The 26,423-nt window shown below is 42.9% G+C and overlaps 1 protein-coding gene and 1 pseudogene across 1 annotated transcript; one reads left to right on the top strand and one right to left on the bottom strand.

Annotated features, from left to right (window-relative positions):
- Positions 1 to 2,893: 2,893 nt before the first annotated feature.
- LOC116125017 (uncharacterized mitochondrial protein AtMg00810-like) lies at positions 2,894 to 3,709 on the top strand. The gene is made up of 3 exons (XM_031410748.1): positions 2,894 to 2,938; positions 3,054 to 3,314; positions 3,395 to 3,709. The coding sequence occupies exons 1-3, from the start codon at positions 2,894 to 2,896 to the stop codon at positions 3,707 to 3,709; spliced, it is 621 nt and encodes a 206-aa protein (XP_031266608.1).
- An 815-nt stretch (positions 3,710 to 4,524) lies between these two features.
- On the bottom strand, positions 4,525 to 26,123 carry LOC116125016 (annotated as a pseudogene).
- Between the last annotated feature and the right edge of the window lie 300 nt (positions 26,124 to 26,423).

Genomic DNA, 26,423 nt, shown 5'->3' with positions numbered 1-26,423 from the left:
TGGTACAAGAGTGTTTGGGATTCACAGGGAAATTGCTAATCTAGTATAAGGTACGAGTTCGATTGTGGTTTATTATAACAGATTGAAAACTTTGTGGGATGAACTGAGTTCGTTAGTGAGTCTACCACCTCCAGACAGTGATTCAGCCAAGGCATATTTGGCTCATCTCAATCAACAGAAGCTTTTGCAGTTTCTAATGGGACTTAATGAATTGTATACCTTGGTAAGGAGTCAGATCTTATTGATGGTCCCTCTGCCTTCAATCAAGCAAGCATATTCCATAGTACGTCAGGATGAAAGCCAGAGGTCTTGACTGGTTCTAATTACAACATTGAGGTTACTACAACGCTATATTCACAAGGCAATAAGAGGAATTAGAATCAAAGCTCAAAATACAAGGGGAAGAAACCCTACATGGAGTGTGACTACTGTCATGCTCTAAGGCATAAGAGGGAAACCTGTTATAAACTACACGGTTATCCAACTAATTTTGTGTTCACCAAGGGTTAGTCAAGGACAAAACCTAAGGCTAATCAAGTCCATTCGACTCAGGATCAGTTGGTGAACTCTGAAATAGTAGGTGACAATACCAAAGGAGGAGCTAATCTCGGCAATGTGTTAACTCCAGAGCAGTATGCACAACTACTTTAGTTGTTGGGGAAAGAGAACATGGTTTCACTGTTTGCTAATCTGGCAGGTACAATTGTGTCTCGATACTCAAAATTTAATAATTCTGATTGGATTCTTGATTTTGGGGACACATGATTTACAAAACCTTGAATGTTCTGTAGCTAGTAGTCCACTTGTAACAAGTTATGTAGGACTTCCTAACGTAACTAAAACACCAATCACTCATGTTGGTTCTGTAAAATTGCAAGAAAATTTGTCTCTTGAAAATGTTTTATATTTACCAGATTTTATGTATAATTTGATGTTGATATCCAAATAAACTGCATCAAGTCACTGTTCCATCACATTTTATCTAGATTTTTGTGTTATCCAGGATCTTTGGAGTGGCAAACTCAAGGGGATTGGTAAGCAATATCAAGGGCTACACCATTTTATACCTTTTTCACAAATAAAACATTGTCTTCCAGTTTTAGGAATAAAGAATTCTGTTTGTAATTCTTGTGATGTAACCTCTGATTCATCAATAAAATGACCTGTAGTAATGTCCACAACACTATATAGTAATGATATTATACTTTGGCATAGGAGATAGGACATGCACCATTACCAGTCCTATAAAAATTACATCATGAATTCCATGCACACTCTAATTTTCACTGCAACATTTGCCCTTTAGCAAAGCAAACTAGGTTACCATTTGCCTTAAGTGAAACACATACATCACATATCTTTGAGTTGTTACACTTAGATGTTTGGGGACCTTATAAGATCCCAACCCAAGGAAATGCTAGGTTTTTCTCACCATAGTAGATGACTTCTCTAGGACTACATGGCTTTTCCTTATGCAATACAAATCTGATGTGTATCAAAACTTAAAAGATTTCCTTCACATGGTAAAAAATCAGCATAATCAGACCCCCAAATGCATTAGAACTGACAATGGTTTGGAATTTTTCAATGATCAATGTCATGATTTATTGGTTGGTTTGGGTATCATACATCAGAGCACATGTGTGTACACTCCACAACGGAATGGAGTTGAAGAACGTAAGCACATGCATATACTTAACATAGCTAGATCCCTAAAGTTTCAATCACATATTCCGGACTATTTGTGGGGTTATGCAGTCAAAACTACAGTCTACATCATAAATCGATTACCCACTAAAGTCTTAGATGGTCTCTCACCTTATGGGAAGCTCTTTGGTCATAAGCCTAAGTTGAACCACTTGAAAGTTTTTGGATGCCTCGTATATGCTACCAATTTGATTCCCCATGACAAGTTCACTCCTAGATCTACTCCTTGTGTGTTTCTTGATTACTCTACTACAAAAAAGGGTTACATTTTGTATGATTTACATTCCAAATCTGTTCATATTTATCGTGATGTGGTTTTCCATGAATATATTTTTCTTTTTACTTTACATAAATCTAGTCAACCAGCTTTTATCCGAGAAACATTTCTAGAACAGGATTTTGAAACTGCATCTTCCACTGTTTTTGATTTGCATGAAAATACAAATGATCTTCATGAAACAGAACCAGCAGACCCTATTTCTCTAGCTTTATATAGTTCACCTAATCTGCCTAGTACCTCTTCACAACAACTTGGTCCTATTAGAAAATCTGGTAGAGTCACTAAACCACCTATTTGGACCACTCATTTTGTATGTCCTACATTACCTAAAACTAATCTAACAACTACTGTCCAATGTCCTATTCAGAATTACATTTCCTACACACATCTTTCACCATCCTATCAAACATGTATGTCTAGTATATCAGCCATTACTGAACCTATTACATTTACCCAAGCATCCAAAGATCCCCACTGGGTTATGGCTATGCAACAGGAAATTCAGGCTTTGGAAAGAAATGGCACATGGTCTTTAGTTCCCTTAGCACCTGGTAAATCTCCAATAGGGTGTAAATGGATTTATAAACTCAAGTACAAGGCAAATGGCACTCTAGAACGGTATAAGGCAATATTAGTTGCCAAAGGATTTACTCAACAAGCTGGAATTGATTACGAGGAGACTTTTTCTCCTGTGTTTAAGATGGTAACAGTTAGATTAGTCTTAGCCATAGCATCTATGAAAGATTGGCCTCTTTACCATTTAGATGTTGATAATGTCTTCTTGCAAGGGGATCTTCAAGAAGAACTTTATATGAATATACCATAGGGTTTCTCTAAACAACATGATAAGTCCCTAGTATGTAAGCTCCATAAGTCATTATATGGCTTGAAACAAGCCTCAAGGGCATGGAATACAAAGCTTATTGCTGCATTGTTATCGGGTGGCTTCCAGTAATCACCCTTGGATCATTATTTCTTATTTAAGAAAAACAATTCTAATATTGTGATTTTGCTTGTATATGGTGGTAATTTGGTTATCACAAGTAATGATCACTTTTTTATTCAGGCTTCTAAAGATTTATTGCACTCTAACTTCAAGTTAAAAGATCTTGGTTCTCTTAGATATTTTTTAGGTTTTGAAGTTGCTAGATCATCCAAGGGCATTAGTTTGTGCCAACAGAAATATGCGTTAGAGTTGATTGCCACCTCAGGTTTGGCTGCTATTAAACCAGCCATGATACCCCTTGATCCTCAGCAGAAGTTTACAACAGTGGAGTTTGATGCTTCATTTCCTAGTGCACCAGATCCTACCTTAAAGGATCCCTCTGTTTATCAGAAATTGATTGGGAAGTTGTTGTATTTGTGTCATACCAGACCAGATTTGAGTTATTCTGTAAATCTACTTAGTCAGTTTATGCATCAGCCAAAACAGTCCCATCTCATGCAGCTCTCAAAGTGGTCAAATATATCAAAGGGTCTCCTGGTTTAGGCTTCGTTTTTCCAGCAAATGGTTCTATCTATCTTCAAGCTTTTTGTGATTCTAATTGGGCTTCTTGCCTTATGACGCGTAAGTCCATTACTGGTTTCTGCATCTTCTTGGGAGTTTCTTTACTGTCATGGAAATCTAAGCGTCAAGTTACAGTTTCCAAGTCATCATCTGAAGCAGAATATCGTGCCATGGCATCTACGGTTTGTGAGCTTGATGGCTTACTCAATTTTTGACTGATCTTGGCATTCCGGTTCCCCAGCCCATTACTCTCGGGTGTGACAGTTAATCAACCATCCATATTGCTTCTAATCCAATGTTTCATGAGCATACGAAACACATGGACATTGATTGTCATATAGTTCGTACTAATAAGGGAAGGCCTAGTACATCCAATTCACATTCCTACTCAAGAACAGCCTGCTAATTTGTTCACTAAGGTTGTTGCTAGTCCTCTCCATCGCCAATTACTATCCAAGTTGGGCATGTTTGACATTCATCACCCACCAACTTGAGGTCTTGGTTTATTGTTATTTTCTCTTCTTGATATATAATGGTTCTTGATGTATAATGCATATTTTTGTTAGTAAGTCAGTAGTAGTTAATAGCTGGGTATAGTTAAGATTAGTTGGTTGAATTAGTTACTTTGGTTACTTTCAACTATGGTTAATTAACCATAGTTATTGAAATGTAATAAGTGTGATACTATTTGTTACTTTACTCTTTCAGACTTGAATAATAAAAATTAGGTTTTCTTTCTCTTCTTCCAAATGAGTTCGTAGATAATTGACAGTATTTATTCTATATTATCACCCTTAAACTAACACTGTTAACGATTATTGGAAGTGGTCAAAAATCGTGAATGAGGTCGGTAAGTGAACGTATGAGTTTGGTAAAGGAGGTCATGGAGAGTCCTACGATAGTCTCAAAAGTGATTTTGGACTTCAGAATTGACCCCCAAAAAAGGTAAAAATCATCGGCTTAAACGCTACAAACATAAGTCTTTTTTGTAAAATTGTAACTAAAATAAGAATAATAAGTGATAATTAATCTATGAATCATTTTTGATAAATAAAGCAAATTTATTGGTCAACTGCAGAGCCTTTTCATATGTGGGGTGACGCAAATGGAAGCAGGGATCTCTGCCATGGTTTTCAACGAGCTTAACTCTGCCTCTCCATCCACTTTTCTTCAATTCTTCATAGTAGTTTTTCCCCGCAATATTCAGATCATTTTTCTCAACAACAAATATCAACACTCTTTCACTCCCAAGCTTAGCCAGATCCTCCGGAGGTCGTTTCAGTTTAGGATCCTTCAACCCATCGTGAATCGGATTCATGAACAGCCACATCTCATCGTCTTCTGTCCCGCCGAAAAAATGGATGAACTAGTATTACCCCATCAACTTTCACGCTTGGTAACCCAATTGCCCCCACCCTATACACCAAAGTATGCGAGATATTCCTGCCAGCGCTATCTCTGCCAAAGAAAACTTTCTCGAAATTAACATGATCGTTCAGCCAAGGTGTTCAATTGAAGAATTGTATGTTTTCAATTCATTGATTTATCACTGAGGAGTTACATCCTTTACATAGGAAGTATACGATCTCCTAAATCCCCTAATTATGTCAATTGCGGATTACACAATATTTTGTCTGACATAATTAGGAGATTACATAATCTTTAGAATATTCTAAGATCGTATACCTGACATAACTAAAAGATTGCATAATATTTACCTGATTACAAAATATTTACATAATATTATGAAAATCTTAACACTCTGTAACAACTGCTTTAAACTAGTACAATGCATGCATAATAACAATAGGAAATGGGCCCAAAACTTTTCTTTTTATTATAAGTAATACGTCTTTTATACATAAAGAGCATCATTTACAAAAAAACAATTTTAAAAGACAAAAACAGGGGAAACAGTGTAGCTATTGCTCCTCGCTTGCCGACGCCCCTCCGACTGCATCATCACCTAGATCCTGCATCCACAAAGGAAAATAACGGGGTGAGCACAAAATAATGCTCAGTAAGTAAACCCTCTATCTGTCTATCCCCGTATGTAATTCTCTTAATTCTTTCCTCACACTTTCTATCGTTTTCTACTAAACGTCATGGCCTCATCTTACCGGAGGTACGGCCGGATGGCATTCACACAGCACCATCGCACTCTTCATGACCGTCGGGTGGAGTTCACACAGCACCAACCGGCTCTTAGTAGCTACAGGGTGGGGGTCACAAAGCTCCTACCCGGTTTTCGTAACTATCGGGTGGAGACCACAAAGCACCTACCCGCTCCTCATGACTTTCAAGTGATGATCACAAAGCATTAACCCGTTCCTAATCACTGTCGGGTGATGATCACAAAGCATCAACCCACTTCTAATAAATGTCGGGTGATGATCACAATGCATCAACCCCTTTCCTAATCACTGTCGGGGGATGATCACAAAGCATCAACCCACTTCTAATAAATGTCGGGTGATGATCACAAAGCATCAACCCCTTTCTAATAACTAACCGGGTGATGGTCACAAAGCATCCACCCGTTTCTAATACCTGTTGGGTGATGATCACAAAGCATCAACCCATTTCTAATGGCTATTTGGGTGGTGATCACAAAGCATCAACCCGATTCTCATAACTGTCGGGTGACGATCACAAAGCATCAACCCATTTCTACCACTCTTCTCATTCACTCTATTCTAGCACTTCTCATTCTCTCTACCCTTAAAGTAGTTGCATACACAAAGTTTTCTACTCCTTCTTAAACCATTTCTCAATACACAATTAATGTCTATGGATGGTTCATTTTCACTAATGCACTTATGAAATGCCAACATGCAATGTTGCAAGAATTAAGGTTCACTACCCATACTCAAACCTCTATTAGGCATTTCATCAAACAACTCAAGTGCATAACAAAACCCTACTATAACAATAAGTCTAGATCTTTCTCTAACCATCCAAAATGGGGAGAAACTCCCTCACATAGCCATAATTCCTGCCAAAGAAAGACACTTCCAAAAAGGATTTCTCAATATCCTTAAATTCCATCTCAAACTACATTTCCAACCCACATCTCACTTCTCACAATTGAAGTGTATGAACCACCACAAAGCACTAACAATCTCCATTTAAGACTCAATAACATGGCAAATAACATGTATATAACATACATACATAATTACTATCAAAAACCCTAATCAAGAAAATTCTCAAATCTCAACTTGGGTTGGGATTTACTTACCTTGTTATGGAGAGACTTCACTAGCTCTTCCTTTCACTTGGTTTGCTTGACTTTCTTTCTACTCTTAAACAAATGAACAAAAACCCTCAGTATTCAATATACCAAAAAATTCACAAAACTTCATAACCAAAGCAAGAATCCTTACCTTAGGATGCCTTAGGTTGATTTTCTACCCCAAATCACTCCAAAAGCCCTTAAAACTCCTTGAACAAAAGAAAGAGAATTTGAGAGGAAGCAAGAGAGGAGAGTGGCGATGGAGAAGAAAAATAAAGGGTTTGCAATGACTTAATCCTTTTTAATGAACTTTATACACAAGCCTTCCCATTTTGCCCTTACTCTTCCTTAGGAACTCCATCTATATCCTTTGATTCATTACAAACACACCCCCACACTAACATATTCTCCATGAAAAATCCTTTCAATTTACTCCCCACTTTTCCTACTAATTAGGGATAGAATGATCAAATTGCCCTGAGGGAAGAAAATATCTAATACTTAACAAACATTTTGGTCGGTCTGTCGCTGCAGCGAAGAAACTTCTGTCGCCGCGACGAAACTGTCCAGCAACTTTCCCGAGGCTTCGACACCTTTTCGCCCGGCGAAGCCTGAAACACTGAACTTCTTCTATTTCAACAAATTTCGGGGCAAAAAGGCAACATACAACCCAAACAAAGGTTAACCAAACAATACTACTAATAAACCAACTCAAATAAGAGCAAAAGAAGAAACATTAACTACGTACCTCAAGTGGGGCATTACACACTCCCCCTCAAGTTGGTGCGTAGATGTCACACATGCCCAACTTGTCTAACACTTGTGAGAAAATACGTTTGGAGACAGCCTTGGTAAGAATATCGGCCAATTGATCCTCTGATCGAATCTTGGGTAGTTCAATAATCTTTCCATCCGGTTTTTCTTTGATGAAAAATCTATCTACTTCAATGTGCTTCGTACGATCATGTTGAACTGGATTGTGAGCAATGTCACATGCAACTTTATTGTCACAATATAACTGGATTGGTCGATTAGGTTGATAACCCAAATCTTGTAGTAGAAATCTTAGCCACAAAGCTTCACAAATCCCAAGTGCCATTCCCCTAAATTCTGCTTCAGCTCTTGAGCGTGCCATAACATTATGTTTCTTGCTTCTCCACTGTGACTAAATTACTGTAGACGTAAAAATCTACCTGTATGGAAGGGGGGTCTGATCCCGTGAGGTTGAGGCCACTAGCTATCTGCTGTACCTGCACATGTAGAGAAACATACGCGTGAAGCGAACGAGAAACACCAGGGTGGTGTTTGCTGCAGGCACTCCGACGCTCAAGTCAGCAAGGCTGAAAGGCTAATATAGTGAGGGCTAGGGAGTAAAAGGTTACCGGAAGTCTAGTCGGGGACTATGACTACGGCGGTGATGTAAAGCTCTCAAGTAGGAGCTTCGGGTGTGAAGGTGTAATGTAGTGTCCCTTGTGAGAGGGTTGGCCTCTGCTTATATAGTGACTGTCTGATCTCCCAATCCTGGTGGGAATAGGAGTCCTAATGTGAATCTGATGCCAACCCTAGAAGAATTAGGGCCGTGGTAAGCTGTCTTACCAGTGTCCGGATAGGAAAGTGATTCTGATCAGGAAAGTAACTTCGAGTAGGAGATTGATCAGGAACAGGAATATGATCAGTGCGCTGTGGACTCGGAACTTGCCTGCAGGCCCATGAAGTGAACTTGAACCGGGAGGCCCGTGCCCAGAGGGTTTGGGTCGGCCGTATCTCGTATCAAATTGGACTGATCTGGCCTGGGCCTCTTTAGAACTGGGCCCGGTCTTTTCTTCACTAGTGGTCCTGTTTTCTTATTTGGGCCAAGGACGATTTTTGGCCCTAACAGTTTGTTCCCCACTCTCTGAGTTAAGAGTATTTTAAGTCAAAGAGTAGGTAGCGCTCGAGACGAGCTCGGTCTTCCTTCGTTGAAGAATGATCATCGGCGTGGACGATCTGACTGTTGCGGGTGATCTTTGGTTTGGACATCGTCGGCATCCATTCCTGACACAGAGTATGCCATCGTTGCGGTGAGCCTGATCGGTGTGACAAGCCGAAGGGACAGAAATAGATCAGTGCTCACGCGGTCGTTCGGTATATCCGTTAGACAAGCAAGGTGAGTTAAGACGGGGTATTCACTCGTCTTGTCGGGTCTGGCGAGTTAATAAACATGCCAAAAAGCTTCACTCGGTCGGGATGCTGGAGCGATCAACTGGGTGGCATCTTAACCATAGGTTGTTCATTCGTCCGCTACGGAGGGATGAAGGGGCGAAGTCTCCTGTCTTATTATGAGGGCTCAAACCGGGCTGTTCCATACTGACTGATCGATCGGTCGGGCCTTCCGAGCTAGAAAAGCGTGGGGCATTTTGAGTGCCTTCGGGGGTCAAGGCTAAGTTGGTCTGGAGGGTTGAGTGATCGAATAGACAGGTATGCAAGTTGACCATTGGCTGTCCGTTCTTCCGCTATGGAAGGGTGACGGGACAAGGCCTCCTACCTTTCGAATGTAGAGAGTTCGGACAGGGTCGTTCTGGTTGGTCGACCAGGCTTGAGTAGTGTGCTGGATCGGTCGGCATGACAGGGCGATCGAGTACGGCTCTCGTACGACATCACGATCTCCTAGGTGCTATAGATGCTTGCCACGTGTTCGGTGGGGATCGACCCATTGTTTTCGAGGCGAAAAAACAAAAAGTTGCTGATTACCTGCCAATCGCGAGGTGCCACGTGTCCTCATCTGGCAGATTTCCCTTAAAAAATGAACTAGCAGGCCGTTCGTCTCCTATTTGCTTCTTTTTTTCTCTGTTTTTCTGCAGAACAACAATTTTTTTTTTTCTTTCTGCGTTTTCAGTTTCTTTTCAACAACGACAGTTTCTCACGGTAGACTTTGGCTCCTTTCACGGTAAATATTTCATTTTCATGATGTTTCTGTGTTTCTTTGTCTATTTTGGTAGATTTTGCTGTGTTTTTGGAAGATAGATTGAAGTTTTTGAGTAGTTTCGATGGGTTTTGGGGAGTTCAAAATATAGATTTTTGGAATAGGCATGAATTTTGGTATTCCTGGTGGTTTTCCGGCAAGCTGGTTGGTTTTTCTAGTGTTTTCTAGGTGTTTTGGATGGAGTCTGGGAAAGCGAAGTCGAGTTTAGTATGAGTTCGTTTGGTCGGTCTGCCTGACCGAACAGGGTGCCATCTTGGTGGAGTTGTGGGGGAGTTAGGTCGTTCGGTCCATCCAACCGAGTGGAGAAGGGCGTGCAGAGTGGAGTGAAGAGGCGGTCGATCGTCTAGACTGAGCGGGTGATTTTGAGTTGCTAGATCGGTGAGCAAGGGCGATTAGAATTTAAGTTGACCTTGAGGACCAGTCGGTCGCCCAGGGCGAGCGATGGGATAATTTTGATCAGGGATTGGTTGGGTCGGTCACCCAGGGCGAGCCAAGGAAGGCTAGAATCAAGAGCCGGGAGGGTCGACCAAGGTTTAGGTTAAACTGTTTTCGGGTAGGTAGACCGGTACTGAGGGGCGAGTGACAACTCTGTTTCTGATCTTGATCGATCGGTGTCTCGGGTCGGGTGGTTGACACTTAGCATTTTTGGCAGTTAAGAGTGAGGCTTGGGTCGATCTATCGAGTTAGGCGATCAAGCCAACATGTCAAATTCTGAATCGGCTAGTTCGAGCGGGATTATGGTGGACCTAGGGGATGAGTATGAGCGTGCCCCGACTATAGTGATGATGCCTGAGAGGGATGTTCCAATGGGCGTACCGACTGGAGTTAGTATAGCTGCTCCAGGGTCGAGTGAGGTTGGGCCGAGTGGCTCAGGCAGGCATGGGAGAAGTGGGGAAGACTCCGAAAGAGTTGGTAGTCCATCTTCTTCCGGAAGTGGCTCTAAGGAAGAGCTGAGCCAACAAGGCAGCGAGATCTTGACTAGAGATTATCCGCCCCTGCTGAAAGATAGTGATATGTGGTGCATCCGGACCTTGTATCACATTCCAAGTTCGGTTGATATTCGGATGCCGCGGTCGTGCGAGCGGGTTGACTGGGAGGCGAAGGACTGGATCGGTGTTTATGAGAAGTGGTTTCATGACAGGTTGAGGTTGCCTGTGCCCCGCCTTGTCTGGGAGGTGCTAAACCACTTCATGATTGCCCCCTCTCAACTTATGTCGAATGCTTAGAGATTGCTGATGGCCTTGGAAGACCTCTGTGTTCGGAACCAAGTGAGGTTCGGGCTGCATGAACTGCTATATTCGTATTTTTTGAAGGAGAACGATAAAGAGAAGGGTCGTTATCTGTTGAACATGAGGCACGATCGGTCTCACTTGGTGACCGACTTACGGTCCAATGATAAAAACTGGAAGGACCAATACTTCTACCTGAGGGGTCAGGCTGTTTTTGGGGAGAGAGGTCAGGGCGAGATCCCGATCGGCTGGCGAACTACTGGTGAGAACTTAGTTGTTTCTTTCGTACTTTTGATTACTAAATCTTGATTGTGTTTTTTGTTTGTAGAACTTGAGTTCAATCGGGTTGGGCAGAGCGGAGACGGCTTGGACGTAGGGACCCCGAGAGTGTTAGCCATCCCATTAGAGCAGAGGGATTGGCGAGTAGTGCTAGCAGAGTCCAACCTGAGGACCAGCATTCTTTGGGCCGGAGTAGAGGCGATACAGAGAGGTACTCCCTTCCCCTTGCTAAAGTAGACTTGGGATGTGCTTCTGAGTCGATATTGCAACCATATCATTTTTGGTGAGTCCGGGCTGAACCCACTAACTGTTGGAGAGTTTGCACTTGCAGAGTCACTGATGAAGAAGTTGACCATCCCAAGCACGAGCGAATCTATCGCCCGACGCCGCGAGAAGAGGAGAAGGGAGTCTTTAGCCAGGGAAGACAAGGGAGCAGATGATGTGCTAGCGACGCCACCGAGTTAGCAGCCTGCAGTTGGAGCTGGGTTTTCCCAGACCGCGGTTGTGGATGAAGAGGCCGGGACGATTACAATTACGCTTCCGGCTAACGCGTCGACTTACTCTGATGCGACTACCATGAGTAAGTTGGCCGACTCATTTTTGTTCCCGACGGACGAGGCACATCTTAACCAGATGAGTGCAGTTGCTATGGCTGATTGGGGGGTAGCCCGCGCCGTTCAGGTATTACAGTAGTGTTTGATGATTTTTGTTTCTGAGTCTCATTCTGATTGCAATGTTTTGTTGTGCAGGTACTCACTAGTAGTCTTCACCTGAGGAAGTCTGTCATGGCATAGGAGAAACGTATACAGGATGTATCCAAGGCCAACACCAGCCTATGCCAGAAGGAGGTGGCGGCCCGGAAGGCCAAGCAAGAGTTTCAGCAGCGTTTGAGGGATAGTGAGCATGAGGTCGAGAGATAGAGGCATGAGTTGGCCGAGAGAACCGCAGAGGTTGAATCTCTCAGGGAGCAGTGCATCTCCATTGCTGATGATGCTATCATTAAGGCCCGAGGTGAGCTCATGCTGGAGTTCAAGGACGGACCTCTCATTGGGATCCGGATGAAGACATCCTGCTCATGCAGAAGTTGTTGGAAGAAGGAGGTGGTCATCCGAGGGGGCAGGACGATGAGCAGGTGCCTGACCTCAGCCAGCCGAGGCCATCAGGTGTTGATGATGCGGGCGGCCAGGCTGCTGGGCCGAGCGCTGGCTGTGCAGACATGGTGACCGATTCGGCGATGGAGGGTGAGGCTCGTTCTAAGGATACTTAGCGTTTTTCTTTATTTATGTATTTTGGGGCCTGCGATGCCCTTTTGTCTGGCATGTGTGCCATTTTTGTATTCTGGACTGGGCCGTTTGATGTTATATATAACATTTGACCATTTTGACTTCTGGTGTTGTCTCCTTGGATGAATGAACTGTTCGTTGTTTCTTTATTTGTAGGTGCACTACGTTGTGTATGTTACTTTATAGTGGCCCAGTGGTTAAGGCATGTAGGCCTTATGTTAGGCTGGGTTGGTGCTTTGCTTGTCAATGGTGTAAGGACCGTTCATTTGGTCTGGTCAACTGAGTGTACATTTCCTTGGATGACCGAAGTTAAACTGTAGTTCAGTTCTTGGGTAGGATCGGGCCGACTGGGTGATGTGGATCATAAGTCTTACTGAGTTTCGTAGACCGAGTGGGGCCGATACTAAGGTGCAACTCACGAATTAGGTAGGGCCGATCGGAGGGTGTCACTGTGAATCGATTAGGGTCGATTCGATAGTGTAAGTACGTTTATCGGGCAGGACCGATATGGAGGTGTCGTCGTGAATCTAGCATGGTCGATTCGAAGGTGTAAGTACGTTTATCAGGCAGGGCCGATATGAAGGCGTCATCGTGAATCGAGCATGGTTGATTCAAAGGTGTACGTATGCTTATCGGGCAGGGCTGATTTGAAGGCGTCATCGTGAATTGAGCATGGTCGAATCGAATGTGTACGTATGCTTATCGACCAGGGTCGATTTGAAGGTGTCAACACGTTTATCGGCAGGGCCGATCTGAAGGCGTCATTATGAATCGAGCAGGGTCGATTCGAAGGTGTACGTACGTTTATCCGACAGGGTCGATTTGAAGGTGTTAGTACGTTTATCGGTAGGACTGATCTAAATATGTCATCGTGAATTGAGCAGGGTCGATTCGAAGGCGTACGTACGTTTATCGGGCAGGGCCGATTTGAAGGTGTCAGTAATTCATCGACCGGGGTCGGTTTTGAGGCAAAAAACTTTTAAATAGTACTTCATTAAATATCTGGCCATGAGGCCGACTGTCTAAGAGGAGGTGGATAGCCCACTCATCCTTTTAAAAATGAAAAAGAAAGAAACAAAGTTCACCTAGTAGTAGTAGCGTTTGAGGTGAATGACATTCCAACTGTTGTTGATGTCTTTGCCCTCGGGGGTCTGGAGTTTGTAGGTGCCCTTCCCTGCTGCTTTGATTATCTTGCAGGGGCCTTCCCAGGTGGGACCGAGTTTGCCAGAGTTGATCTCCTTGGTGTTTTGGAAGACCCTGCAGAGGACCCAGTCGCCTATCTTGAAAGTACGGATCCTCACGTTGCGGTTATAATGTCGGGCGGCCTATTGCTAGTAAACTGCATTGCGGATGCTCGCCTGTTCCTGTAGCTCGTCCACGGTGTCTAGGTTCTAGCAGAGGTTGTGACTGTTTGATTCCTCGTCCGCCCATTGGAGCTTGATGGACGAAACTGATACTTCAATTGGGATGACTGCTTCAGAACCTTATGTGAGGGAGAACGGGGTTTCGCCCGTTGATGAGCGAGCCGTGGTTCGGTACGACCAGAGGACTCCTGGTAGCTCGTCTGCCCATGCGCCCTTAGCTTTCTGCAATCGCTTTTTCAATGTCCTAATGATGGTCTTGTTTGATGACTCGGCCTGGCCGTTAGGCTGGGGGTTGCGGGGAGTTGAGAAGCTCAGTTTGATTCCCCACTTGTCACAATAATCCCTGAAGCTTGAGCTAATGAACTGGGATCCATTATCGGTGACGATCTCCTTCGGTGTCCCGAACCTACAGGTGACATTCTTCCAGATGAAGGCTTTTACCTCTCGATCTTTGACTTGTGCGAAGGCTTCGGCTTCGATCCACTTGGTAAAGTAGTCTGTCACAGCCAACATGAAGACTCGTTGCCCGGGTGCAGTAGGTAGCTTTCCCACGATGTCCATTCCCCACTTCATGATCTTGATGATCTTGTTCGTGCTAAAAGAAGATATAAAATAAAGAATTTATGCAATGCATTGTCTTGATTGGGAGTTTCAATGATAGGGTAATTGAATTGAATAAAGATAAAAGAGGAATCTGATCTGGAAACTGGATTGAAGATCAAGAGAGCAAAGAGGGAAGGGGTTTATTGGGATGTGTGTTTATGGCAGTTGAGTTTGGTGGGTTTTGTTACATTTGTCGGTTATTATATTCTATTACTTAAAAAGACAGAAATTATTGAAACCATTTTCAAGAATATTTTGGACTCTGTTGTGAGATCAACATGAATTATATAAAGATATCAATGGTTAAAAATTTAGTTTATACAGAAGAAATTCTTATTTCTAAAATTTGTAACCATTGATTGAAAATTAAGGAAAGGAAAGGAGATAAATCGATTTTTCTCCTTCAAAATTCATTGCTTCCAAATATAATAATGGAATATGTTTTTATCATTCATCTAAATATAATATTCATCAAAAAAAAAGAAAAGAAAAATAAATTACTGCCAAATTAAATCATAATATTTATTGTGTTTGAATGTAGACACGGTCTAGCTAAAGCTTTAACAATTCCTATCGGTGCCTGTTTCAATCAAGAAGTTTTGATAACATGTAATTAATATATTAGGGTTATTTGACCTTTTCAGTTTATACAAGTTCAGTATCTATCAATAGTTATTTCTTTTGTCATCAAGAAATTTCTTCGAATTGGTCATAAATCATCTACTCAGACTTACCTCTGTTGCACGAGTTCGGCTAGAACACTTTGGGCTTCTTCTGGGCTTACGCATTTGAGATAAGGGCCTAAGAATGACTTTCTGAGGAGTTGGCCCTCACGTATGGTGAATCTGGCGGCTCTTGCTTTCAACCGGCATGCTTCGTTCTTGTCAGCCGGGAGTTCATCATTTTCTAGGTATCTTACTACTGGAGTCATCCAGCAGTTGGCTTGTTCAATGCCCATGGCTTCTACGGGAGACTTGTTCGGTGGTTGTTCCTTCTAGTTGGCTGGCCACTGCATGAATAAGAGAGGAATGGATGACTGGGAGGAACATGGGAGTGCCGAGCCAAGGTTGGCAAGGGCGTCGGCATGGTAGTTCTCAGCTTTGGGGATCTGTACGATGGAGAACTCTTCGAATTGGGCCTACAGCTCCTTGACCAAGCTCAAATAGGATGTTATCTTTGAATTACGTGCTTGATACGTGCCTTGTAGTTAATTGACTACGAGTTGAGAATCGGACTTTACTTCCAGTCTCTTGGCTCCAATTTCTCTGGCCAAGTTAAGTTCGGCTAGGAGGGCTTCATATTCTGTCTCGTTATTCATGCACTTGAACCCACACCGGATTGCTCGCTGGATGATGTCTCCTTCTGGTGCGATCAGTACTATTCCGAGTTCGCTTCCATTGACATTACTCGATCCATCGACTAGGAGAGTCCACTTTGAGGGTGGTGCGCCGTTCATGCATAGTAGCTCTCTTTCGGCCTGGGTGATGGCACTTGGCGTGAAGTCGGCAATGAAGTCTGCTAGTGCCTGGGACTTGACGGCGGTGTGGGATTGGTAGGCTATGTCGAACTCACTGAGCTGTACTGTCCATTGCATGAGTTGGCCTGATAGTTCTGGTTCGTGCAGTATCTTCTTGAGTGGGAAGGAGGTGACTACAATAATGGAGTGGCACTGAAAGTACGGCCTGAGCTTCCTGGATGCATGGATGAGGATGAGGATGAGGATGAGGGCGAGGGCCAGTTTCTCCAGTTGACTGTACCGAGTTTCTGCGTCGAGGAGCGACTTGCTCACATAGTAGACCGATAACTGCTTTGATTCTTCTTCCCGAACTAGCACTGCTGAGATGGCTGTCTCTAAGACCGCTAGGTAAGAGTAGAGCTTCTCCCCGTCCACAGGTTTGGAAAGAAGCGGGGGTGTAGTCAGATACCTCTTCAGGTGTTGTAGGGCTTCTTCGCAGTAGGGGTTCCAGTCGAACTTCTTGGACTTCTTGAGGGCATGGAAGAATAGGTGGCACTTATTAGCTGATCTGGAGATGAAGCGGCTCAGGGCGGCCACTCGTCCTGTAAGGCGCTGGACATCTCTGATGTAAGTCGGGGATGGTATGTTGAGGATCGCTCTGATCTGATCGGGGTTCGCTTCTATCCCTCTCTGAGTAACCATATAGCCCAAGAATTTACCTGATGAGACACCGAATGAGCACTTGGCTGGATTCAGCTTTATGTTGTACTTCCGAAGGACGGCGAATGCCTGGCTAAGGTGGTCAAGGTGTTGTTCGGCAATCAGAGACTTGACGAGCATGTCATCGATGTAAACCTCCATAGTCTCTCCTAAGTAGCTGGAGAACATCTTGTTGACTAGCCGTTGGTAGGTGGCCCCGGTGTTCTTCAATCCGAATGGCATTACTTTGTAGCAGTAGGTTCCACTCTCTGTGATGAAGGCTGTCTTCTCTTGGTCGTCCGGATGCATAAGGATCTGGTTATATCCCGAGAAGGCGTCCATGAAGCTAAGGAGTTCGTGCCCTGCGGTTGCATCTACCATCATGTCGATATGTGGGAGTGGGAAAGAATCCTTGGGGCAGGCTTTGTTCAAGTCAGTGAAGTCGATGCAGACTCTCCATTTCCCGTTCTTTTTCTTGACTACCACAACGTTTGCTAGCCATTCGGGGTAATGGACCTCTCTGATCATGCCGTTGCTTAGGAGCTTTTCAATCTCTTCATTGACGATCTGGGTTCGCTCAGGTGCAAATTTCCTCCTCCTCTGCTTCACTGGTAGGTGATTCGGATCTGCTTTGAGCTGGTGGACCATTACATCTGGACTGATTCCGGTCATGTTGGAGTGGGACCAGGCGAAGCAGTCTTTGTTTTGCTTGAGAAATTCTATAAGCTTCTCTCTTGTCTCGGGTTCGAGGCGAGAACCTATATGTGTCTTTCTCTCGGGGTCGTCCAAATGTATCTACACTTCATCCAACTCCTCAATGGTTGGTTGGTCAGGCTCGGTCCGAGGGGTTAGATGAGACTATAATTGCTATGAAGAGTTTCCTTTGCTCTTGAAGGCGTTCTTGTAGCAGTCTCTGGAAGTTTTGGGGCCGCCCTTGATCTCTCGTACCCTCCACTTGGTTGGAAACCTGATCGTCTAGTGGAAGGTAGATGGGACTGCCCGCATGTCGTGGATCCAAAGACGACCCAAAATGACGTTGTAGGGAGATGGGCAGTCGATCACCAGGAAGACGGTCTGTTTATTCACTCCGCCGGCGTAGATGGGAAGGACTATCTCTCCAATAGTGTATTTCTGCTCCAAGCTGAACCCAACCAGCAGTGTCAGCCACCTGTTGATGTTTGCTTCTTCTAGTCCCATTGCTTTTACTGCTTCAAGGAACAGGATGTTTGCTGATGAACCTCCATCTACGAACACCCTTTTCACTAGGATGTTGGCAATCTGTAGGGATACGACTAAAGGATCATGATGAGGAGTGGCCAGGGTGACCGGTTCGTCATCTTCAAACTGAATTACCTGATAAGAGTGTGACCGCGAGAGCGGATGGATGGACTGGACTTCATGGTGGTGGTTGGCTCTAGCATACCGCTTGGCCGATGAGTAACTTACCCTACTGATCTCTGATCCTCCGAAGATGAGCGAATAAAATCCTTTCGGTGTAGGTTCCCGTGGAGGGGGTGAAGGTTCTTTGGAGCTTTTTTGGCTAATGGTGTTCTTCCCCTTGTTAGTAAGCAGATCACAAAGATGTCCCCTTTTCAGAAGTGCGGCAACCTTGAGTCGTAAGGCAATACAGTCTGTGGTGTTGTGCCCATGGTCGTTGTGGAACTCGTACCACTTGGTTGTCTCTCTCCTTGCCTCGGGATGGAGCTTGCTAGGCCACGTGACGGTGGATCCCAATCCTTTCATTATTGCTACGACCTGGGTTGGTTCGACGTTGAGGTTGTACTCCGGTATTTTGGGTCGGTTCGATTCGAACTGCCTGTTATCATTTCTCGAGGGTTGGCGATCATAAGGCTTCCTAACTCTGCCCATATTGCGTGCTGGATGGTGGTAGCGGTGCTCTATTGGTCCAGGCTCTGGCTTCCTGTCGCTCCACCTTGGTTCATATCTGGAGTGAATCATTCGGTTTATCTCATCCTCCTCCCACCTTATTTGGATCACTGCCCGGGCCAGGGTGTCTTCCATTGTTGTGCATCCCAGCTTTGTAAGTTCTTTGTATAGCTCTCCGTCTGGGAGGAGACCCTTCCTGAAGGCATCTATGGTTGTCTCAGGGTTGCATGCTGGGATGGAAATCTTCTCTCTGTTTTACCTGTTGACATATTCTCTCAATGGCTTGCCCCTTCTCTGGTATATTCTGTACAAGTCGGCTGACAGCTTCTCGAGTTTCTTGCTGCTGGTGAACTGTTCCACAAACGTGTCGGTGAGTTGAGCGAACGAATCGATGGATCCATTTGGGAGGTTCGTGTACCACTGTAGTGATGGGCCGGATAAGCTCAAACCGAAACTCTTGCACATGTAGGCTTCCTTAAGCGGTCGATGTATCGAGATAGTGAACATCCGCTGCTTGTACGAGGCTATGTGATCGTCCGGATCGGTTGTGCCATCGTACATTTTCATGTTGGGGATAATGAACTTCTGAGGCAAGTCGGCTAGGGCGATCTCGTCCACGAAGGGTGAATCCGCGTAACAATGAAGCCTGCTCTTCTTGGTTGGGATCGGTATTCTTGGAATGCGTCGTATCACTGCTTCCGCATCGGCCAATCTCTTGGCTAGTACCTATTCCATAGGAGAAGGGGACGCTACTAGGTCATCCCACATAACCGGGTCGGCCTTTGCATTTATCTTTGGTACATTCCGTTGGGTCATCCCTCTTGAGGTAGTCTGACGAGTCCCTTCGTTCGTTCCCTGGTAGTATAGATCTTCAGTCATTCCTTCCGGTTGGATGACTCCTATGGTAACTGTTCTAGTGTTTTGCCCTACATGGATTGTCAGGGGAGTCCTCTGATAGTCATTCGGTTGGTCAGGATGGACGGGCTCGAGTGTTGTTGGTCTAGTTTGGCCGTTCATCCCGCGAGGATGAGCCGAGCCGAGCCGAGCCGAGTGGAGTATGTGTTGGGATGGTTAGATTGAGCTGGTCTTGTGGATGAGACCTCTTTGCCACCGGATCATCTTGGTCTTGATGCTGGGATGAATCGGCTGATTGGTGTTCTACAGGCATATCTTTATCTCCATGAATTAGGACATAATTGATGACCGCAGACGGGTTTAAGGGATGCAGCCTTTTGCCAGAGGCCGAGGGTCGGGGCTCCGATGTAAGGAGAGGTTGCATGGGCGGAACAGGGGTGCGGAACCGATTGAAGGGAGGAACTCTAGGTCATAGAATTGACTCACCTTCTCCTTGAGGGATTGGTTTTCTGACCTGACGGACGCGTTTTCCGTCTGGATCGCATTGTTCTCAGCTTCCAATACAGCCACCTTGTCCAAGTTCTGTTGCATGAGAGTGGTTAGAGCTTCCAGTTTGGCCTCGAGGCCGGGATTAGCGTTATCGGAGTTGTCAGCCATGGAATGTTCCTCCATGTAGCAAGGTTCGTCGAGCTGAATGATTGCTAAAGGTCCCACGGTGGGCGCCAAATTGTAGACATAAAAATCTACCTGTACGGAAGGGGGGTCTGATCTCGTGAGGTTGAGGCCACTAGCAATTTGCTATACCTGCACACGTAGAGAAACACACGCGTGAAGCGAATGGGAAACACTGGGGTGGTGTTTGCCGTAGGCACTTCGACGCTCAAGTCAGCAAGGCTGAAAGGCTAATATAGTGAGGGCTAGGGAGTAAAAGATTATCGAAAGTCTAGTCAGGGATTGTGACTACGGCGGTGATATAAAGCTCTCAAGTAGGAGCTTCGGGTGTGAAGGTGTAATGTAGTATCCCTTGTGAGAGGGCTGACCTCTGCTTATATAGTGACTGTCTGGTCTCCCAATCCTGGTGGGAGTAGGAGTCCTAATGTGACTCTGATGCCAACCCTAGAAGAATTAGGGTCGTGGTAAGCTGTCTTACCAGTGTCTAGATAGGAAAGTGATTCTGATCAGGAAAGTAACTTCGAGTAGGAGATTGATCAGGAACAGGAATATGATTAGTGCGTCGTGGACTCGGAACTTGCCTACAGGCCCATGAAGGGAACTCGAATCGGGAGGCCCGTGCCCAAAGGGTTTGGGTCGGCCGTATCTCGTATCAAATGGGATTGATTTGGCTTGGGCCTCTTTAAGACTGGGCCCGGTCTTTTCTTCACTAGTGGTCCTGTTTTCTTATTTGGGCCAAGGACGATTTTTGGCCCTAACAATTACCTCCTACAAAAGTGAAATAACCAGAAGTAGATTGTCTGTCATCCACTGCTGTAGCCCAATCAGTATCAGTATATGCATGCACATTTTGGTAGTCCTTATTTTTAGAAAATAAGATTCCCTTTCCAGGAGCATGTTTTAAATATCTAAAGATACGCATAACTAAATTCATATGCTGCTCTAAAAGATTATGCATGAACTGACTGACTATACTTAATGCATAAGCAAGATCTGGCCTAGTGTGAGACAAATACATCAATCTTCCCACAAGTCTCTGGTATCTCCCTTTGTCAACTGGTACTTGATCAGTCTCGACTCCTAATTTCAAGCCTTCTTCGATTGGTGTATCAGCTGGTTGACATGCTGACATACCAGTTTCCTGCAGCACATCCAAGGCATACTTTCTTTATGATAGAAAGATACCTCTGTTAGATCGAGACACTTCAATTCCGAGAAAATATTTCAAAGAACCTAAGTCCTTCATCTCAAATTCTTCTGATAAGTACTTTTGCAATGCCTTCCTTTCTTTTGGATCATTTCCTGTAACCACCATATCATCCACATATACAATAAGTGCAGTGATCTTTCCTTGTTGTTTTTTAAGGAATAGTGTGTGATCTGAATTGCTCTGATGGTAGCCAAAAAACTTCATAGCTTTGGTGAACCTCCCAAACCATGCCCTCAGAGATTGTTTTAACCCATACAGTGACTTCTTTAACTTACATACCTTTTGGCTATGTTTCACTGGTAAAATACACCCTGGTGGAGGATCCATATAGATTTCTTCAGACAATTCTCCATGTAGGAAAACATTCTTCACATTGAACTGCTGTAATGGCCAATCCAGGTTTGCAGCTAAAGATAATAAGACACGTACCATGTTGATTTTAGCTACGGGTGCAAATGTCTTTGTATAGTCGATCCCATGAGTTTGGGTGTACCCTTTTGCTACTAGTCTTGCTTTGAATCTCTCAATTGTACCATCAGCTTTATACTTCACAGTGTAAACCCATCGACATCCAACAGTCTTTTTTTCGGGTGGACGATCAACAAGTTCCCAAGTCTCATTCTTTTGTAATGATTTCATTTGCTCTTTCATAGCAACTTTCCATTTTGGATCAGATAAAGTTTCCTGTACACTGTTAGGAACAGATGCAGTAGATAATTGATTCACAAATGACATATTCGATTCTGACAGACGATGGTTAGACATATAATGATTCATGGGGTATTTGACTTTAATTACGAGATAGCTATGGTTCGTATGTTGGTTTGGGAATCCCTCTAGTGCTACGTAGTGGTAACTATTTTCGAATTGGTTCAGACTCTAAATCAAGAACATCCTCAACAACTAATGATTGTGACATACCAGGAATAAGAGACTCGGACTGAGAAGCTTCTACGGCCGGGTTTGATACCACATCCACATTACCATCATCCACTTCATCTTTTTGTCGAACAATAGGTCTAGTTTGTGACTCATGGTCTCCTACATCTTGAACGTCATCTTGAACTGCATAGTTAAGAGTCTGAATTTCTTCTTGACAATACTCCCCCTGAAGTTCAGACTCAGAAGGAAAATACATCAACTCTTCATGGAAAACAACATCCATCGTTACAAACGTTTGTTGAGTTGGAGGATAACATCGATACCCTTTTTTATGAACACCATACCCAACAAAAATACTTTTCAATGCACAAGGGGACAACTTGTTGCGTTGATGTTTATGGAGGTGAACAAATGCAATATAGCCAAAAACATGAGGCTATAAGTTCGGGACCATTGGAGTATTCACTGTTTTACCAAGAGCCTGAAAAGGTGTCTCGAACCGAAGAGAACTAGAGGGTACCCGATTGATTAGGTAGGCTGCAGAGGTAAGTGCTTCTCCTCAAAAAGATAACGGCATGTGAGCCGCTATTAATGAGGCATGAACGACCTCCAATAAGTGCCGATTTTTTCGCTCAGCAACACCATTTTGTTGGGGTGTGTTGGGACAAGTAGTCTGATGAATGATACCATGTGTTGCTAAGTACTGTTGAAGATCTGAACTTTGATATTCTCCTCCATTGTCACTTCGAAGGACCTGAACCTGTGCATTATACTGTGTACGAACCATTTTGTGAAATCTCTGAAAGAGTAAATTAACCTCCCCTTTAGATTTCATTAGACATACCCAAGTCATTCTCGTACAGTCATCAATAAAAGTAACAAACCAACTAGATCCACCTAAAGTAGTAACTGGTGATGGCCCTTAGACATCTGAATGTATAAGCATAAAAGGACTTGGACTTTTATTGATTACTGTTGGAAATGGGACTCAATAGCTTTTTGATAGTTCACAAACATCACAACGGAAGTTACTGATATCATTTTTTCCAAACAAACTTGGAAAAAGTTTCTTCAGATAGCCGAAAGAAGCATGTCCGAGGCGCCGATGCCATAACCAAATGTCGGATTTTTGTTTATCCCTTTAGAGTAATCTACAGTCAAAGCCTGTTGTAACACGGTAGAACTTTGTGACTTTAAATCCAAGTAATACAATTGCCCCCGTCTAATACCACAACAAATCGTCTGCTTTGTTTGAATACTTTTAAACTCACAAAATTCAGGCCAAAAAATCACCACACAAGATAAGCTTTTGGTTATTTTAGAGACTGACAACAAGTTATAATTTAGGGATGGGACAACTAAGACAGAATCTAAGTATAAAGAGTTTTTTAGGGTTAATGAACCTTCCCCAATGACCCGGTTAGATTCACCATTGACAGTAGAAACAAAGTTTTGTGAGGATGACTTAAGGTTAGACACATGCCTAGAATCAAATGTCATATGATCAGTAGCACCAGAATCAATTATCCATGCACTATTAGAAACAAATGTACACATATTTAAAGACTACCATCATTTCCAGCAGTAGCTACAAATGATGAAGATTGTTGACATCTGCTTTCTTTTCCACAACATTAGTAGAACTTTTCATTTTGTCATTATTGAGCATGCCGGTTTAGTCGTCTCTGAGTAACTTGCTTCCAAATTTGGAACCGGTTTCATAGAATTTCTCCACCATCCTCCCCGTTGTTTTTTTTTTTTTTTTGTTACTTTGTTGACCTTGACTCCGTTTTTTGAACTATTTGACCCTTTGTTTTTTACTATTGCCTTTTACTTTGACTTTTTTTTTTGACAACTTTTTTTTTTTTTACAAATAAAAAATAAAAAAACAAAAGTTCGTAGAAAATAAAAGAAAAGCAAACTCACGGTAAAAAAAAATTGGTGGCTCCTTTCAGCAGCAGCCGTCAAATTGACGACATTCGTTTCGTGGCAGCAGATCGACGGCGGACGACAATAGTAGATGGGCAGTAGACGACAACAGTAGCAGATCAACTAGCAAAAACTATGCAGATCGACGATCGGGATCACCAGCGAAAACTGGATTGTTTATCAGACAATTGCTAAAGGTGACTGATTGCGTCGACTTTGTTTGGAGTTCAGGTTTTTTTTTTTTTCCTTTATATTTTGGTTGTTGGCAGCGGCCAAAGTTGGGGGTTTTGATTTTTTTTTTTTTTCTGGGTAGTTGGTGTTTGGTGGTTAAAAAAAAAAAATGGCTGTTTCTTGATTTGGTAGAAGTTGCGATAGGTAGTTGAAATATGGGTGTTTAGGAACTTGGTGACTTGGGTAATTCGCAAAATGGTTAGAGGTGGCTGTTTTTTGGTTTTCTTTTGTTGTTTTGTGATGGTGGTTTACGGTGACTGATAAGTATTGGTGGAGTTACCAATAAGGATGATTGGTTGTTGGTAAGGGTTCAACCCGAACTGCCTTATAGGCGGGCCACCCGCATGCAACCCCTGGGCAGGCCGGGTTGCTGTATGGCAACCCGCCACCCGCGGTTGCTATTTTGTTTGCATTAGCCAACCTGGCGGGTTGGCCAAAAAAAAAAAAATTAATTATTTTTTTCAAGTTCCCCTATTTTTTTAATCTTTTAATTAAACTATTATGATTGAACTCTTACAAACAAATAATTTTACACAATAATATTAAACTATACTTCTAAATAAATATTAAAATGTATAAAACTTCGTAATATTTGACATATTGTTATATTATTTTTTATGGTATGTAAATATAAAAAAATAAATAATAGTCTTATTCTCAAATTTCCATGTCTTGTATAAAATATAATTCATTCTTCTGCTAAAATTTCATCAATTGAATGAATAAATCTAATTTTTCTTATACTACAATTTTATTGTATTAAAATTGAATTAATATTTGAAATGTTAACAAAAAAAAAATTAATTTAATTGAATTATTGATATTTGAAAAGTTAACTAAAAACAATTACATTTATTCATTTATAAATTGTTAATTATTTATTTGAAAAGTTAAATAAATAAAACAAAATAAAATAAAAAATAGGGCTAACCGGGCTCGGCCTGCAGCCTAACCCGACGTGTTAGGGTTGGCGGGCCGACCTGCCTTTGTTGGCGGGCGGGTTAGGACCAACCCGCCTAATTACGTAACCCGCCGCAGGCCGGGTCGGGTTGGGCCGGGCGGGTTACTTTTCCACCTCTACTTGGGGGATTTGATGGCTACACTTTTTTTGGAGTTGGTTGGTGTCGGCTTCTTGGCAAAAACTGGGCAAATCGGTCAATTGTTTCTGGAATGGAATAGGATGGTTTAAATGAGATATCAACGGTGGTTTGGTTTGATTGGTTGAGATGGTTTTCTCCTTCTTGGATTGACGACAACTGGATGAATAGTTATTTGCCAGTGAATTTTCTGACAGTTGCTCTATGAGCAATTTGTTAGATCAGAGAATGACTATGATATCATGTTTAATTGAAAGATTGTATGTTTTCAATTCATTTTATTTATCACTGAGGAGTTACATCCTTTATATAGGAAGTATACGATCTCCTAAATCCCCTAAATATGTCAATTGCAGATTACATAATATTTTGTCTGACATAATTAGGAGATTACATAATCTTTAGAATATTCTAAGATCGTTTACCTGACATAACTAAAAGATTACATAATATTTACCTGATTACAAAATATTTACACAATATTATGGAAATCTTAACACAAGGTTCAGGTCCATTTCCACCAACGTGAGACGCCACCTATTGAAGCGCAGCCCATGAGTCTACATAACAAGCGGGCAAGCGTCGTTCCGGGAAGAGTCCATACTCGACAGAGACCACTATGACGCCAGCTTGAGCTGAAACGCTGTTGTAGAAGTTATGGTAGTGTGGAGAAAAGGCTGACATCATGGAGAAGTCACCGCCGTGAATGTAGAATAAGAGAGGGAACTTGTGGTGGTTATTAGGGTTTGTGAGTTTGGGTAGGGTTTAAGTGATAACCCAATTAGGAACCAATAAAGGACACGAACTTAGAAACTCTTGAATAATACACTTAAAAACCTCTATCGAACCACTCGACTATCTCAAAGGTAATGCAAAATGGATCAAGTCGGGCCATGTTCACAAACTTGTTCGAGTAAAAGATTGAAAATTCAAGTAGATACAACATTCTTCTCATATATTTAATAGGTTTTTATCAGAATTTTGTCTTGAAAACCTTACCTGAAATCTAATTCTTATTCACATCTTGATTGGGATTGAGAAAACATTTTAACTTTC

The sequence above is a fragment of the Pistacia vera genome, unplaced genomic scaffold, assembly GCF_008641045.1.
Source record: "Pistacia vera cultivar Batoury unplaced genomic scaffold, PisVer_v2 Contig159, whole genome shotgun sequence".
In the NCBI taxonomy this organism is placed as follows: Eukaryota; Viridiplantae; Streptophyta; class Magnoliopsida; order Sapindales; family Anacardiaceae; genus Pistacia; species Pistacia vera.
The sequence above is the reverse complement of the archived record's forward strand: the minus strand, read 5'-3'. Positions and strand labels throughout refer to the sequence as shown.

Bases quoted from the DNA above. Each gene is read 5' to 3' on its own strand.
- LOC116125017 (XM_031410748.1), top strand. From the start codon at position 2,894: ATGGAATACAAAGCTTATTGCTGCATTGTTATCGGGTGGCTTCCA. The intron at 2,939-3,053 runs GTAATCACCCTT...TTTTTTATTCAG, and splicing joins TTGTTATCGGGTGGCTTCCA to GCTTCTAAAGATTTATTGCA. The intron at 3,315-3,394 runs GTTTATCAGAAA...AAATCTACTTAG, and splicing joins CTACCTTAAAGGATCCCTCT to TCAGTTTATGCATCAGCCAA.